At 44.5% G+C, this 12,784-nt stretch overlaps 1 protein-coding gene across 3 annotated transcripts in view; it reads right to left on the bottom strand.

Annotated features, from left to right (window-relative positions):
- TTC39B (tetratricopeptide repeat domain 39B) overlaps positions 1–12,314 on the bottom strand; it is a 99,907-nt gene extending 87,593 nt beyond the window's left edge. For 2 of the 3 annotated variants that reach the window (XM_063321572.1, XM_063321575.1), the window contains exon 1: positions 12,192–12,314. In XM_063321572.1, the coding sequence (XP_063177642.1) occupies positions 12,192–12,242 (51 nt within the window). In that variant the 5' untranslated portion in view covers positions 12,243–12,314. The remainder of the gene's footprint in view (positions 1–12,191) is intronic. The other variant, XM_063321574.1, reaches the window with a different exon arrangement.
- Between the last annotated feature and the right edge of the window lie 470 nt (positions 12,315–12,784).

Raw genomic sequence — 12,784 nt, 5'->3', positions numbered from 1 at the left:
ACAGAAAGGCATAGTGTAAATCAAGCTGCAACTACAAATTGAGAGTCAGTCTTGAATCAGAATAAGAAAGAAGCAGATGCAGTGAAGACCACTTCCCTGTAAAGGAAAAAAGGGTAAAATATAATTAGCTAAGAGGAAGAGCGTATTGTGTTGTCCTGAACTTTACCAGGCAATTCCAAAGACGCTCGATGCTCACTGTTTCTAAAGCTACCAAAAAAAATCCTAATTATTTCACAGGTTCACCACGCACTTACTACAGATTTACCCAGACAAAAGCATCACCTCTAACGAATTACAGCTCCCCTGGAGGGATATTTTGATAGTGTTCCAGAATGCTTACCAATTACAATGTAATCAACAATCTTAAATAAGTCTCATTAGAGGGGCTCCACCTTGGAACTACTGTTATTAATACTTTTCAGAGATCACCCCAAACTGGGAAACAAATACGTTTACCTTATATTAAAGATGATTCAGTGCCTGTTTTGCCTGTAACTAATAAAAAAAATATGAAAAGGATATTAATATGAGCATCTTGAGTATTAACCTCCCCTTGTGTCCCTCAGGTTAAATGTCCTCTTGACTACACAGATGGTTACTCATTTGTACAGAATGCAACAGCATTTGCTGCATATTTAGCACCACAAGGTTCTATTTTATAGTGAAAAGCAATTTAAGTGATTTTTCTTAACTGGTTCGTTTCCTTTAAAAGAAGGTCTTGCTGCAGTAACAGTAAATCCAACAACCCTATTTACAATAATGTTGTCCTCATTAGGGAACTTGAAAGTCTCTATGGATATCTTCTGATCTGCCAGCAGTACTAACTGCAACAACAAAACAACAGAGCTTTAAAAGCCAACATTATCTACAGTTAGAAGTGTAGATGTAATACAGGATTAAAGCAAGGACTTTTGTCCAGAGCACAGCTTGTTCCCCCAGTGCAAGGCAGACAGGCCACCTTCCATCTACCCTAGAAACAACCAGATTTTTTTAATTAATAGAAAAGCATCCCCTTAAGGACATAGAAACTTAATTTCATTACTAGCATAAAATTAACTAATTATTAGCTGATTTATACATGTGTTCTAGAGAGTTTATTGTCTTTCCACCCGAAAGAAAGCAAGACAAACAAATATCTAACACAGAAATATAGTGTCACATTCAGACCAATTGTCACACTAAATTACCCTAAGCAGAATCAGATCTTGACTTAACCAGGCAGTAAGCTAAAGTGTTACTTTGTCCTAGGCTACTTACACGCAAGCACAAACAGAACACTTTCTTATCTGAAGTTATAAGGATAACCTTACCAAAAAAATATCACAAGTAACATGTGCCCTCAAATTAACATAAAGTAAGAGTTAACCTATTAATGTCCTCCTTAAGTTTTGTTAATGTGCCAAGTGCCCATGGCTTTCCTGCTTCAGTCAAGACTCCCCCTGCTTTAATTCTTCATCCAGTCTACCCCCAAGGGGAGCATGGTGTTTCCTCAGGCAGTGCAGGATCCAGAAGAGAGGCACCGAACAGGCTACGCAGGTGCACTGAATGCAGCACGCATTTCCCCATATGGAAGTCGTATCGTTTACTTACACACTGAAGCTTGTCAGAAAGGTGCAGTTTTCCTACCCCCCACATGCACACTCTCCATGCAGCTTACTGATGTCATGAGGAATTTATAGCCTTTGGAAGTCATAGCTGGAGTGCAATAACAAGGACAGAGTAAATACACAGTTGTTACCAGATTCGTCACTGCTTCTGGGTCACTTTACCACAAAACTAAGGTTACAGCATGTCAATGGCCCTAGGCAACTGCTCGGGAGAGGGTCATAGCCCTCTTTTGGCGCTTTGCACTGCATACTCACGGGCAATCAGAGCACTGGTTCCTTTACACCAAGCCCACGCGGCAGCCAGTCCCCAGTGCACTGATCCCCATGACTGGCGTTGTGCAGAAGGAAATCCCACATGACCATAGGGTCCAATCTAAAGGACGGAACACCTCTGCGCACCACTTCCTCCCGTCAGCACCCAGAGACACAAAACAAGAAAAGCTGAACCCCTTACACAAGGCGTAGAGTACTTCTTCTAACTCTGGAAGGAGTAAATATCAGCCAGACAATTATTTCAGGCTGACAGGGAACTATTTATGTCACAACTGATCTCTGCCCATTGCTGGTGCCCATATCCATTTTCACTATAGCCCTCGGTCATTCTACACTAGAAAGGCTTTATTAATTTGTGGAGGCTGTTGCAAAATTATTTTTTTTTAAATTTCACATATGACTTTTTAATTACTTCTTCAGACCATGCAAAAAACACTTACCAAAGGGCGAGATTCCAAAGTAAGAAAGATACAATTTAGGCCAATTTATGCAACGATAAAAACCTACCTTCAGTGGTTTTCCAGAACTCACCTACACAATTTAAAGAGGCCAACTGCTACTGTAAGGTATGATCTACACACACACAAAACTCATATGAAGTTTACTTTCCCAGCATAAAACCACACGCTCTGTTGCCCCTACAGCACAGACCAAAGCCAAAATACACACAAGAGACCAAACATGAAACTTTTGCATTTGACTTCAGCCAAAGGCAGGAGGAGCGTGCTTCAGTCAACTGAGAAGGCAAGCCCTGTATTCTGGGTTGTCATCAAAAGATGTAACCTCAGCCTGCCCTTCTTGCACTCCACCTGCCCTTGTAACAGCAGAGGACTTCCATAAGAACAAAGCAACGCACAACAGGAAAGTTATATGGGTTTAAAAAAAAAAAAAAAAAAATCAATCAAAACCAACCCAAAGCATGGTGGAAAAGTCAGCTTTTTCAGGGATGTCAGGCGTGTTCCCATCTCTAGCCCTTGTCCCCATGCTCCTTTTTTACTACTCCTTCAGTTGTGCCAGTACGGTCACATTTGATAACACACCTGTAAGCTGAACTATTTAGTTGATTCAGCATGAAACCCAAAAAGCAAGGCACCATGGACACAGAGCTGTATAGTCTCCCCAGTAACTACTTGCCTACTTTTCCTTAGAGACACCAACATCCTCCTCTTCACTGAGGCACACCACTACTTAAAGCTGCAAGCTCACTTTTTGGCTACTCCAGTGTACAACTTTGAGACAAGTATAAATTCAGAAAGCAGTTAGGAGGAGTCCTCCACTGTGAACTGCAGAAGAAGAGAGTAACTACAGAACATGACTTCCAGGTGGATCCTCCCATCCGGGACCTGATTTGTGACACTGGCATGACCCTATATTTCTGTTTCCAGTTCACAAAAGAGTACAAAGTTGGGATCACTTGCATTTACTTTGTACTTGCACTCCAAACTTATCTCTTAACCGACTCAAATGGAAGATAAAAATCCCACCATTCAAATAAGCGAAATGGACTTCCAAATAGCTCACCGTAACCTTTTTTTTTTCGCTTGGGCCTTAACACTGCTTTGGTGTTCACTTACTGAGAAACAGGTTCACTCTGAAACTCAACTACATAACTTTTGCCATCCCTTCTACTCTGCATGACTTGAATTTACATAGTTCACATGTAGCTAGGAGAAGTTGCAGCACTTTGGCAAAGTGTCAGACTAAGCATTCCCATCTTCTAGAAGTGACTGGCCATGAGCTACCCCGTATTTTCCACTGATAGAGGGAGCTATGGCCATATATAGCTCTTTAATCCAAATTACATTAAAAGACACAGACACTGAGCTGCTGCTGAATCTCTTTCCAAAGGTTTTAAAGAGACTTTGCTTAAGCTCAGTAGAACGCAGCTTAACAGAGCCAGCTACTTCAGTGGTGTCAAGTAGCAGTACACAGGCAGATATGTTTAACTGGATTTTCCAGAGTTGCACATGTTTTTCATGCTAAGATTCTCCATCTGGACAAGGCACAGATTTAGGTATTCTTTAATACTACATTTAAGCCACTGAGCCTTACCTTAAAGTTTTTCCTCTGGTCCAAGTCACACACTTAAATTTAGCTAAACTGCTTTGTCTCCAAAATTTAGCTCCTACGCTTTTCACACTTCCCCTGGCAAAGAACATAATAATTTACGTGATTAATACATGATAAAGATGTAAGGATATAATAATTACCTAAAAATGGCTCAAACAGCCTCCACCTGCTATTCTCCCTCAAAGCAGTTAATAGGATTACTTTTCAAAATATTTTTCTTACTGTGAAGTCCCTAACAAACTGTACTTCATAAAGTATTCAGTTATGCTACAGTTCATTAAAAAAGAAGTCAAGAAGCACTTAAGCTTCTCATTGCGTACTATGACTCTTTTCAAAGTCATTATTTGTAACTGTTTTCAAGACAAATTATTGTCTCCCCAAATTAAAGTGGGAAAGTTTTGTAGAGAATGTAGAATATTTCCATTTTTGACATGTTTCTTCAGCACCTTTAGCCAGGTAAGCGACAAGAACCCTAAAGATTGGCATAAGTTTGACTCATATAAAAAGCCTCTTTACCAAAGCCACAACTGGCAAGTCTACATCTCCATAGTATTTTCAGCAGCAAGCTCAGGTTCTGCCACAGGACCTTAGAGTAGCCACTTAACAGCAAATTACTATTCATACTTCTTTCAAAAAAATGAAAATATTAAATGAAAAAAGGGATTTGATGCAGCCCTGGGAGCTTACTAAGCTTAACTTTTGCAGAAAAGAAAAAAAAACATGACATAGAGAGCACATTTAGCTAGCTGCCCCACTGGATTAGGTATCAACAGTCGTAAGAGAGAGAACCCAGATAATGCATCTTCTTCCCAGTACATAATTTCTTGGTGAAAATAAGAGTCACTGTGACATATTCTACCTTTATAATCACACTTCCCTCAAGTAAAGCTAATGTGAATATTTCTTTCTTCTTCTGACCATCTACTACTAGTTACAGCCAAGTATTACTACTCACTTACTAAACACTACGCTTCTTACAACACCCAGTATACTGCCAATAGGTGCCAAACACAGAAATTACTGTCTTCAGAAAAAAGCTTCCTCCAAACCTCCACTCTGTTTTGATGACAGACTGTCCTTGTACATCCTCCAATAAGAGGATTTCTGGAGAGCGAGAGCGCGCGTGATGCTGGCTCCTGGGGAGGAGAAATCAAAGCAGTGCTGCACACGCAAACACTGGCTTGCAAAGTTTATTTGTTACTTGTTTGCACAGTGAATGCATAAGACACGTGGAATAAAAACACGATACACTCACCGCATCGTAATAAAAAAATATCACTGCTCCTAAGGTCTAAGGTATTAGATTATATTGCCTTACTATGTGATAACAGCACTGCTTCCTTACTCTAGAATAAGATGACAAGCAAGTCTTCACTTGCTTGATACGAAAATCTTGCTTTTAGCACCTGATATTTGGGCATAAATCCACATGCCTGTGACATTTACATACTATTGACTTAGATTAAATGTTTTTTGAATGTTAGAGGGCTTAGAAAAGCAGAAATTTTTAGCACTCACACACAAATTGTCACATTTCTGACCACTTAAGCAGACACCTGACCACCTACAGCACAAGGACACATCCAGGCTCTAACCAGAACATGCACCAACAGCAGCACACATCCACCTCTGAAAGCCAGTTCTCAGGTCTTCAGCTGCAAAACTTCTCTCTTTTCAAAATGAGTGTAGTGATCCACCATTTCTGCTCCTTCAAGTATAATACTGTTTCTATGAACCCCGAAGAAACAGCATGTGTGACAATCACTGCTCACCAGATGGACATGGCCTGTCAGGCTCTGTTCCGGCCAGCCTGATGCCATCAACTATGATCTTATCTCCACCTTCTGTGCTGGTGACACACAGGAAGAGAAAGCCCTATTCCGTATTTGAAATTTTCCTTGCTATTGCAAGTCCTTTTGGTTAGGTAAGCTATAGGACACTTACTTAACAAGACAGGAGGCATAATATCATACACGTTTAATCGCCTACTTGTACGCTGAGTCACCCTAGTCCACGCTGCTATGTACTGCGTGATCTGCCAAGAAGCAATTAAGTACCTCTTCTCTTTCAACACACAACCTCTTTGCCAAGAGAGGGGCCCAACAAGAACCTTTACCCAAGCCAAGTCATTGACCTGCAGCAGTTCCAACAAGCTCATCAGCTCTAGAGGTTTTTCCAAGCATACAGGCATCAAAATGTCAACAAAGGAAGAACATACATTTGCAGAATCAAACATGCTTCCACAAAGTCATCATTCTCACACAGATTTACTGGAACTCCAAGAAGCAATCCATCCCCCCTCTACATTTATGTATGAAGTAGAACTGTCTTTCCATATGGTGAATGGCAAGCATTTAGCTACAATTACCAAGGCAGCTGTACCCATAAGGACAATAACTTCCACTGCTCAAAGTAAAGGGTTCATTAAAAGTTATGAGATGCTGCTTTCCACAACAGAATAGCAGCAGTTCAATATAATAGAAAACCCAAAACCTTAAGAAAAAAAGCTGGCTCTTCATTTTTGTTCTACCTTTTTTTCCATCCCACAACAAATATCACCACGCCACCATGCCACGCCACCATGCCACACCACCACCACCCCCCCAAAAAAAAAAAGCCACACAGAAAAGAGAAGTAAAGGCAAATTGTAACAGGCAAATAAATTCAATTCATAGGTACTTAGCTCCCCCAGAAGTTTATCTGTTAGCTCTGTCTCCCTAAGAGGCATCTGGTGCTTTACATACCTTTTCCCATACCTGCTGTATCTTTTATCCCTCACTCTGAGGGGGAACAGCACACTAATTAACCAAAGTGAACATTAAATAAGAAAGTTTAATTGGAACACATTACATACATTTCTTTTTGCCCTCCAGGACACCAATAAAGACTTAAGCCACAATGTTTTTTTTATCTACCTGACTTTCAAATTCAGTCACAGTCAACCAAAGGTTTCGAACAAATGAATGAAGCAAGCTCAATGAAGCCAAATAAGAAATGGAATAATGTGAACAATAAAAAAATTAGCTATCTCAGAACAATATAGGCAGTATAAAATCAGAATACACATCCTTACTTTGAATAGGTTGTCACATGGAAAAATAAAACCTCTCAACAGGTACACCCACAGTTAAAGTTTTGTTTGAAAGAAAGAACTTCAGAACCTCGGAAGCAGAGACAGCAACCTAATTTTATTAAATGAAGAAGAAATTACTAGTCATGCTTGGTCTTCCCGTCGTCCTTTTCTCATCTGTGCTGCTCCTCGTCTTAAGATGTAGATGTGCTCTGACAGTAGGAGAGGCCAAAACAGGAAAAACAGATGAGCTATGTGCCAAAGCACAAGCTTTTGGAATAAGCTGACAAAGGAGTTCAAATTTTATGCTCTTCAGTTGAGCAAAATCTGCTTACCAAAGAGACAAAAACCATACAAGTCAGATTAGGATGTTTTCAAAACAATCACCCTTCATGAAAGGAATACCTCTTCCCGATACCAAGAACCAATACATATACCTCTTCCCAACTTGATACTCCCAACGTATTCTTCACTTTTTAAGGTGAAAGAGGCACCATAGGTATTCGTTTCCAGCTCCTCAAAGTCTCCAGGGGAGTGCAGCTACTACTATTTCTCACCACTGAGATTCTTCTTCCAGGCTGGAATTACCAAACAAAAGTGGTGAAGAGTCCTCAGCGTAAACACAAAAGCGAGAACGGCCAGTGCTGCACAGTCATATTATTTATTCTAAAGTATGTTATTATATTAAGCTGCTGGTAGAAAGAAGCACACCACCAGCAAGTTCTTTGATCGTAAGTGCAGCAGCTGCTGCAGCAGTGGACAAAAAGCATGAGTACTTAAACAGAGTACTGACCAGTACCAAACAGCTTTTGAGTTAAAGATGATGCTGGTTTCATTTTGAAATTAGCTCTGAAGATAAACTGTCCAAGCTGATAAAGCCGGCCTATACAGTGTTTGTCCTTGCTTGGGCAGTTCAAGAGAGTACAGCATGCATCATCAGACCATCATTACCTAAATTTTCCTTAATTGGTTAGTTTAGAGCGGAGGCACAGATTACCTGAATTGGCCAAGATGTCCTTAATACAAGTCTTAGAGTTAGCCATAATAAGGGCACCAAATCACTTTCAGATCTGTGTATAATCCTTAGTCTGTCTGACTGTGGCCAAACAAGGCATTTTTTTAGCATCTAGATACTTCTTGATCATGATCCTTTCTATCTGGCCACAACCCTCATATGCACAAAGGCCAAGGTTGGGTTTGGTTGTTTGGTTTTTTTTAATGGATAGGGAATCCCCAAGTAACCAATTAAGCTGGCTTTAAGACTTTGAAAAACCAGGGCAGCACAGAGTGAACTTAATGGGAAGCAGATCTGGCCCACTATTTTAAGTAATCTTTAGACAGTGGGGGGGGAGAAGGCTTTAAGTTTTGCTTGAAGACTCTGCAGTGGTTGGGAGTGCTATTTTGCCCTTAAAGTTAAGCATATTTGTCCTAGATTTGCAACCTGTTAAAAAAAAGAATACTAGTACATGAGTACTTTTAGTAGGTGAATTCAGTGTCATATAGTGGTTTAAGTGCTGATGGATATCACACTCTGAGTTCACAACTGGGCATACCACAGGTGGGCACTTCCACTCTGATGGCATAGCATCCAGGAAACTGCTTCCTCGTAGAGGATGACCACAGGGACTCCAACACCCAGGAAGCAACACTGAATAGGAAAATCCCAAGTTTACTAACCATTTGTTTTCCCAGATGAGCAATATAACACCATCTCATCAATATAGCTGCTCACATTTTGGTCTCAAATTCATGTCGGTGGTGGTGTTTAGTGTTTTTTTCATTTAAAAAAAAAAACAAAACAGCAACAACAAAAAACCCCAAAACAACCTGAGAATAAAACACCTGACTACTATACTTGCATTAGCTGGGGAAAAAACCCAAAGACTTATTTACACTTCGTACCACTTCCTTGCCACGCCCACTGGAAAGCCACTGCTGCAGGATAATGAGGCATAAATCAACAAAAAATTTAAATATAGATAAACATGGTATCTAGCACTTCCTTGAGCAGCAAGAAGCATAAGAAAACCAAGTTTTATTCACCAGGGACTACAGCAGGGGACAGCTACCTGCTACCTTGAGCTTGGACTTCAGAAGCAGAGCTCTTGCTAGTCAATGTCCTGTTAAGTAGGAAACAACTTCAAGGTTAGCTTAGCATAGCCTTCTTCAAAGCTTCATAGATGAAGAAGTATTCACAAATCCCTGCAAAGCAAAATTCTATGCTAAAAGTTCCTATAGTACCAAGCATGTACGCTTAAATCAGGAAGCAGAGTTCCCATCTGCTGTGCTCCACATAAAAAACATTAGTTAGACACGTGCAGCTCTTAAGAATAAAGCTAATAGTAACTTTCCCCAACTTCAGTTTCATAACATAATAACCATTGCAAAGACTTAAAAAAAAAAGCTAAGACACTTAGCCTCTGTCTGAAGACAACTGTCTTGTGCATGAAGTGCTGAAATCACATCTAGCTTATTAGTAAAGAGACTGTGGTGAACCTGTAGATACAGGCAGCCTACAGCAGTCTAGACAACTTCTGCTGCAGAAGCTGTGACTTACCCCAAGATCAATGACCTGGACGAGGGAACAGAGTGTATGCTCAGCAAGTTCACTGATGATACCAAGCTGGGAGGGGTGTCTGACACCCCAGAGGGCCGTGCTGTCATCCAGTGTGACCTAGACAGGCTGGAGAGCTGGGCAGAGAAGAACCTAATGAGGTTCAACAAGGGCAAGTGTAGGGTCCTGCACCTGGGGAGGAAGAATGTCAGGCACCAGTATAGGTTAGGGGTGGACCCGCTGGAAAGCAGCTCTGAAGAAAAGGGTCTGGGGGTCTTGGTAGACAGTAAATTATCCGTGAGCAAGCAATGTGCCCTTGTTGCCAAGAAGGCTAACAGAATTCTGGGCTGCATAGGGAAGACTGTGGCCAGTAGGTCGAGGGAGGTCATTCTCCCCCTGTACTCTGCCCTGGTGAGGCCACACCTGGAGCACTGTGTCCAGTTCTGGGCTCCCCAGTTCAAGACAGGGAACTGCTGGAGAGAGTCCAGCGTAGGGCAACAAAGATGATTGAGGGACTGGAGCATCTGCCTTAAGAGGAAAGGCTGAGAGAGCTGGGACTCTTTAGCCTGGAGAAGAGAAGGCTGAGGGGAGACCTTACTAATGTTTACAAGTATCTAAAGGGTGGGTTTAAGGAGGACGGAGCCAGACTCTTTTCAGTGGTTCCCAGTAACAGGACAAGGGGTAACGGGCACAAGCTGGAACATAGGAAGTTCCATTCAAATATGAGAAAAAACTTTACGGTGAGGGTGACAGAGCACTGGAGCAGGCTGCCCAGGGAGGTTGTGGAGTCCCCTTCTCTGGAGACTTTCAAGACCCACCTGGATGCAGCCCTGAGGGATGTGCTCTAGGCAATCCTGCTCTAGCAGGGGAGTTGGACTAGATGATCTCTAGAGGTCCCTTCCAACTCTGAAAAATTCTATGATTCCATGATTCCATGATCAAGCCACCGTCTGCACTCCCTTCCTGAACTCTGGGATCTCACCAGGAAAAATACAAGCACTTGTTCCATTACCAATCCTGATCCGTTTCAGCCTCCAGAAAATCAAGCACAAGTCTCTGTGAAAAGCACGACGTCTTTCAAGCTCATCTGGAGTGAGCTTTTCATTTTTTGCACACTACTGCTCGAATAAAACCTCTTTCAAGTGCTTTTATGCCTACCTTTCCATTTGCTCACATGGCAGCATCTTTTCCTCTCATAAGGCACTGACACTTAACAGCAAACTCAGTGAAGAATTTTCTTCCCCATTGTTCACACTGGGCAGCTGGGATACAACTAAGTTGCTAAATACCTGTTTTAACAATTGTGAATTCCAACTACATTTTACTGAGAGCAGCAAGAGTTCATTAATGACTTGTTCTCACTGATACTACTCAGAAACAAAACTCAGCTCCACAGAGATCACTATGATTTTGCAGTGATTGACTCACATATACAATGAGATTTAAGCATTTCACATCCTCTTGACATTATGCCTCCACGTTATAACCTTAGGAAGCCGCAACTTTCATAGCATGCTCTGAAATACTATATATCCCCACCTTCCAAACAAGAAAAAGAACAAGCTGTTTTTTATTATCCCTTCCAAGAACGGCTTCTGCAACTGCCGAATACAAAACACGAGGATTCAACCAAACTACACAGCATACCAAGTCCTACAGACGCGTTTGTCAGCTGCCCTGTGGGCTGAAACACTGCCTCACCTCAGAAACCGTGCGCGGGTTACGCGCCTGTTTCCAAAATTCATCCTAACAAGGTTTAATAAAATAAAATAAATAAATAAAAAACAACCAGAATCAAAGAGACAGCTATTACATAACCATGTGATTCATAAGTTTTCTTCAATTAAGTTCGGTCAGAGGCGTGCCTTGCAAATCCTTCTGAAGAAGCTGCTGAGTGTACGCAACATTGAAATCCTTCATTTGCGGCTGCACGGCCAGAAACCAAGCCAAATATTCCCACAGGTGCGTGCCAGGGCTGCGACCAAAAGCACCTTCCAGTTACAAAACCGCCTCGGATTTTTGGAGCACCCCTTCTCAAAAAGCCCGTCTGGGAGATCCCTCACTGCCACCGACTTTCCGAGAAGTGTAACCAATGGGGTTCCCTTTTCTGGACTGAGAGGACCCGAGGATAGCCTAAAAAGCTCGGGTGATCATTCCCAGGGATTCAGCGCTCGGGCTGCTCAAAGGACCTTTAGCGAAACGTCAGGGAAAGGATCAAACTCCTGACACCAACGGCCTCACCTCCCCGCCGGCCCCGCGTACCCGGGCCTGCCACGGCCGACCCGCACCCTCCCGGGCCGCTAAGCGCCTTCCCGGCCGCCCGCCTGCCCCCGCCCGGCGGCAAGGCTTGGGGTGGAGAGGGGAAGGGAATTAAAAAAAAAAAAAAAAACACCAAAGGCGGGCGGCGGGGGGGTGCGGGCAGGGGCTGCCCGCGGCCCCGCGGCCGGCACAACTTTCCCCAACTCCCGGCGGCTGCTGGCTCCGCGCTGGGGCCGGGCCGGCCGCGGGAGGAGGCGGCTGTCCGCCCGCCCGGCCCCGCCGCGGGGCAGGTGGGGATGCTGGCTCCCGCCCGCGCCTCCTCCCCGCGCCTGGCCCTTCGCTGTTTCCCTCCGGTTACCTCCTCTCCGCCGCCGCTGCTCTCCTCCGTGCCGTTCCCTACGCTCGCCATGTTCCCACTTCCCGCTCCGCCGCGCCGGGATGACTGCGGGCGCCGCGCCCCGTCCCGCTCCCCACCGCCCGGCACCGGTCCCCGCCCCCCGCGCTTCCCGGCCGCCCCCGCTCGGCCCGGCCCGGCCCGGCCCTGCCGCCTCCTCCGCCCCACCCCGGCCACCCCACAACTCCGGTGGCCGCGCCTCCTCCTTTGCATCGCAGGCCCCGCCCCCGCCGGTCGCGCCCTGTCGCTGTCGCGGCGACCCGGCCGCTCCTCGGCCCTCCCCGACCGGCCCCGGGCCGCCCGCCGGGGCTGCCTCACGGCCGGTGTGCCCCGGCACCGCCCCGGTTCCCCGGAGCCGTGGGAGGATGAGGTTGGCCGGCTGGGCCATCGGGGCGAGCGGAGCATCGTCCGGAGCGTGTGCCGGGCCCTCCTTCCTGCGTGAGGCCATGCTCCCCCCTCACGTCCCACCACCCCACACCACGGCCAGAGCGCAGTGACGTTCCCTTCCGCCACCCCCACCGCCCCTCGGTGTCCCAGCCATTCCCTCAGTCACCCAA

The sequence above is a fragment of the Chroicocephalus ridibundus genome, chromosome Z (genome assembly GCF_963924245.1).
Source record: "Chroicocephalus ridibundus chromosome Z, bChrRid1.1, whole genome shotgun sequence".
In the NCBI taxonomy this organism is placed as follows: domain Eukaryota; kingdom Metazoa; phylum Chordata; class Aves; order Charadriiformes; family Laridae; genus Chroicocephalus; species Chroicocephalus ridibundus.
Note: the sequence above shows the minus strand (reverse complement) of the source record. Positions and strands in the feature narration are given on the sequence as shown.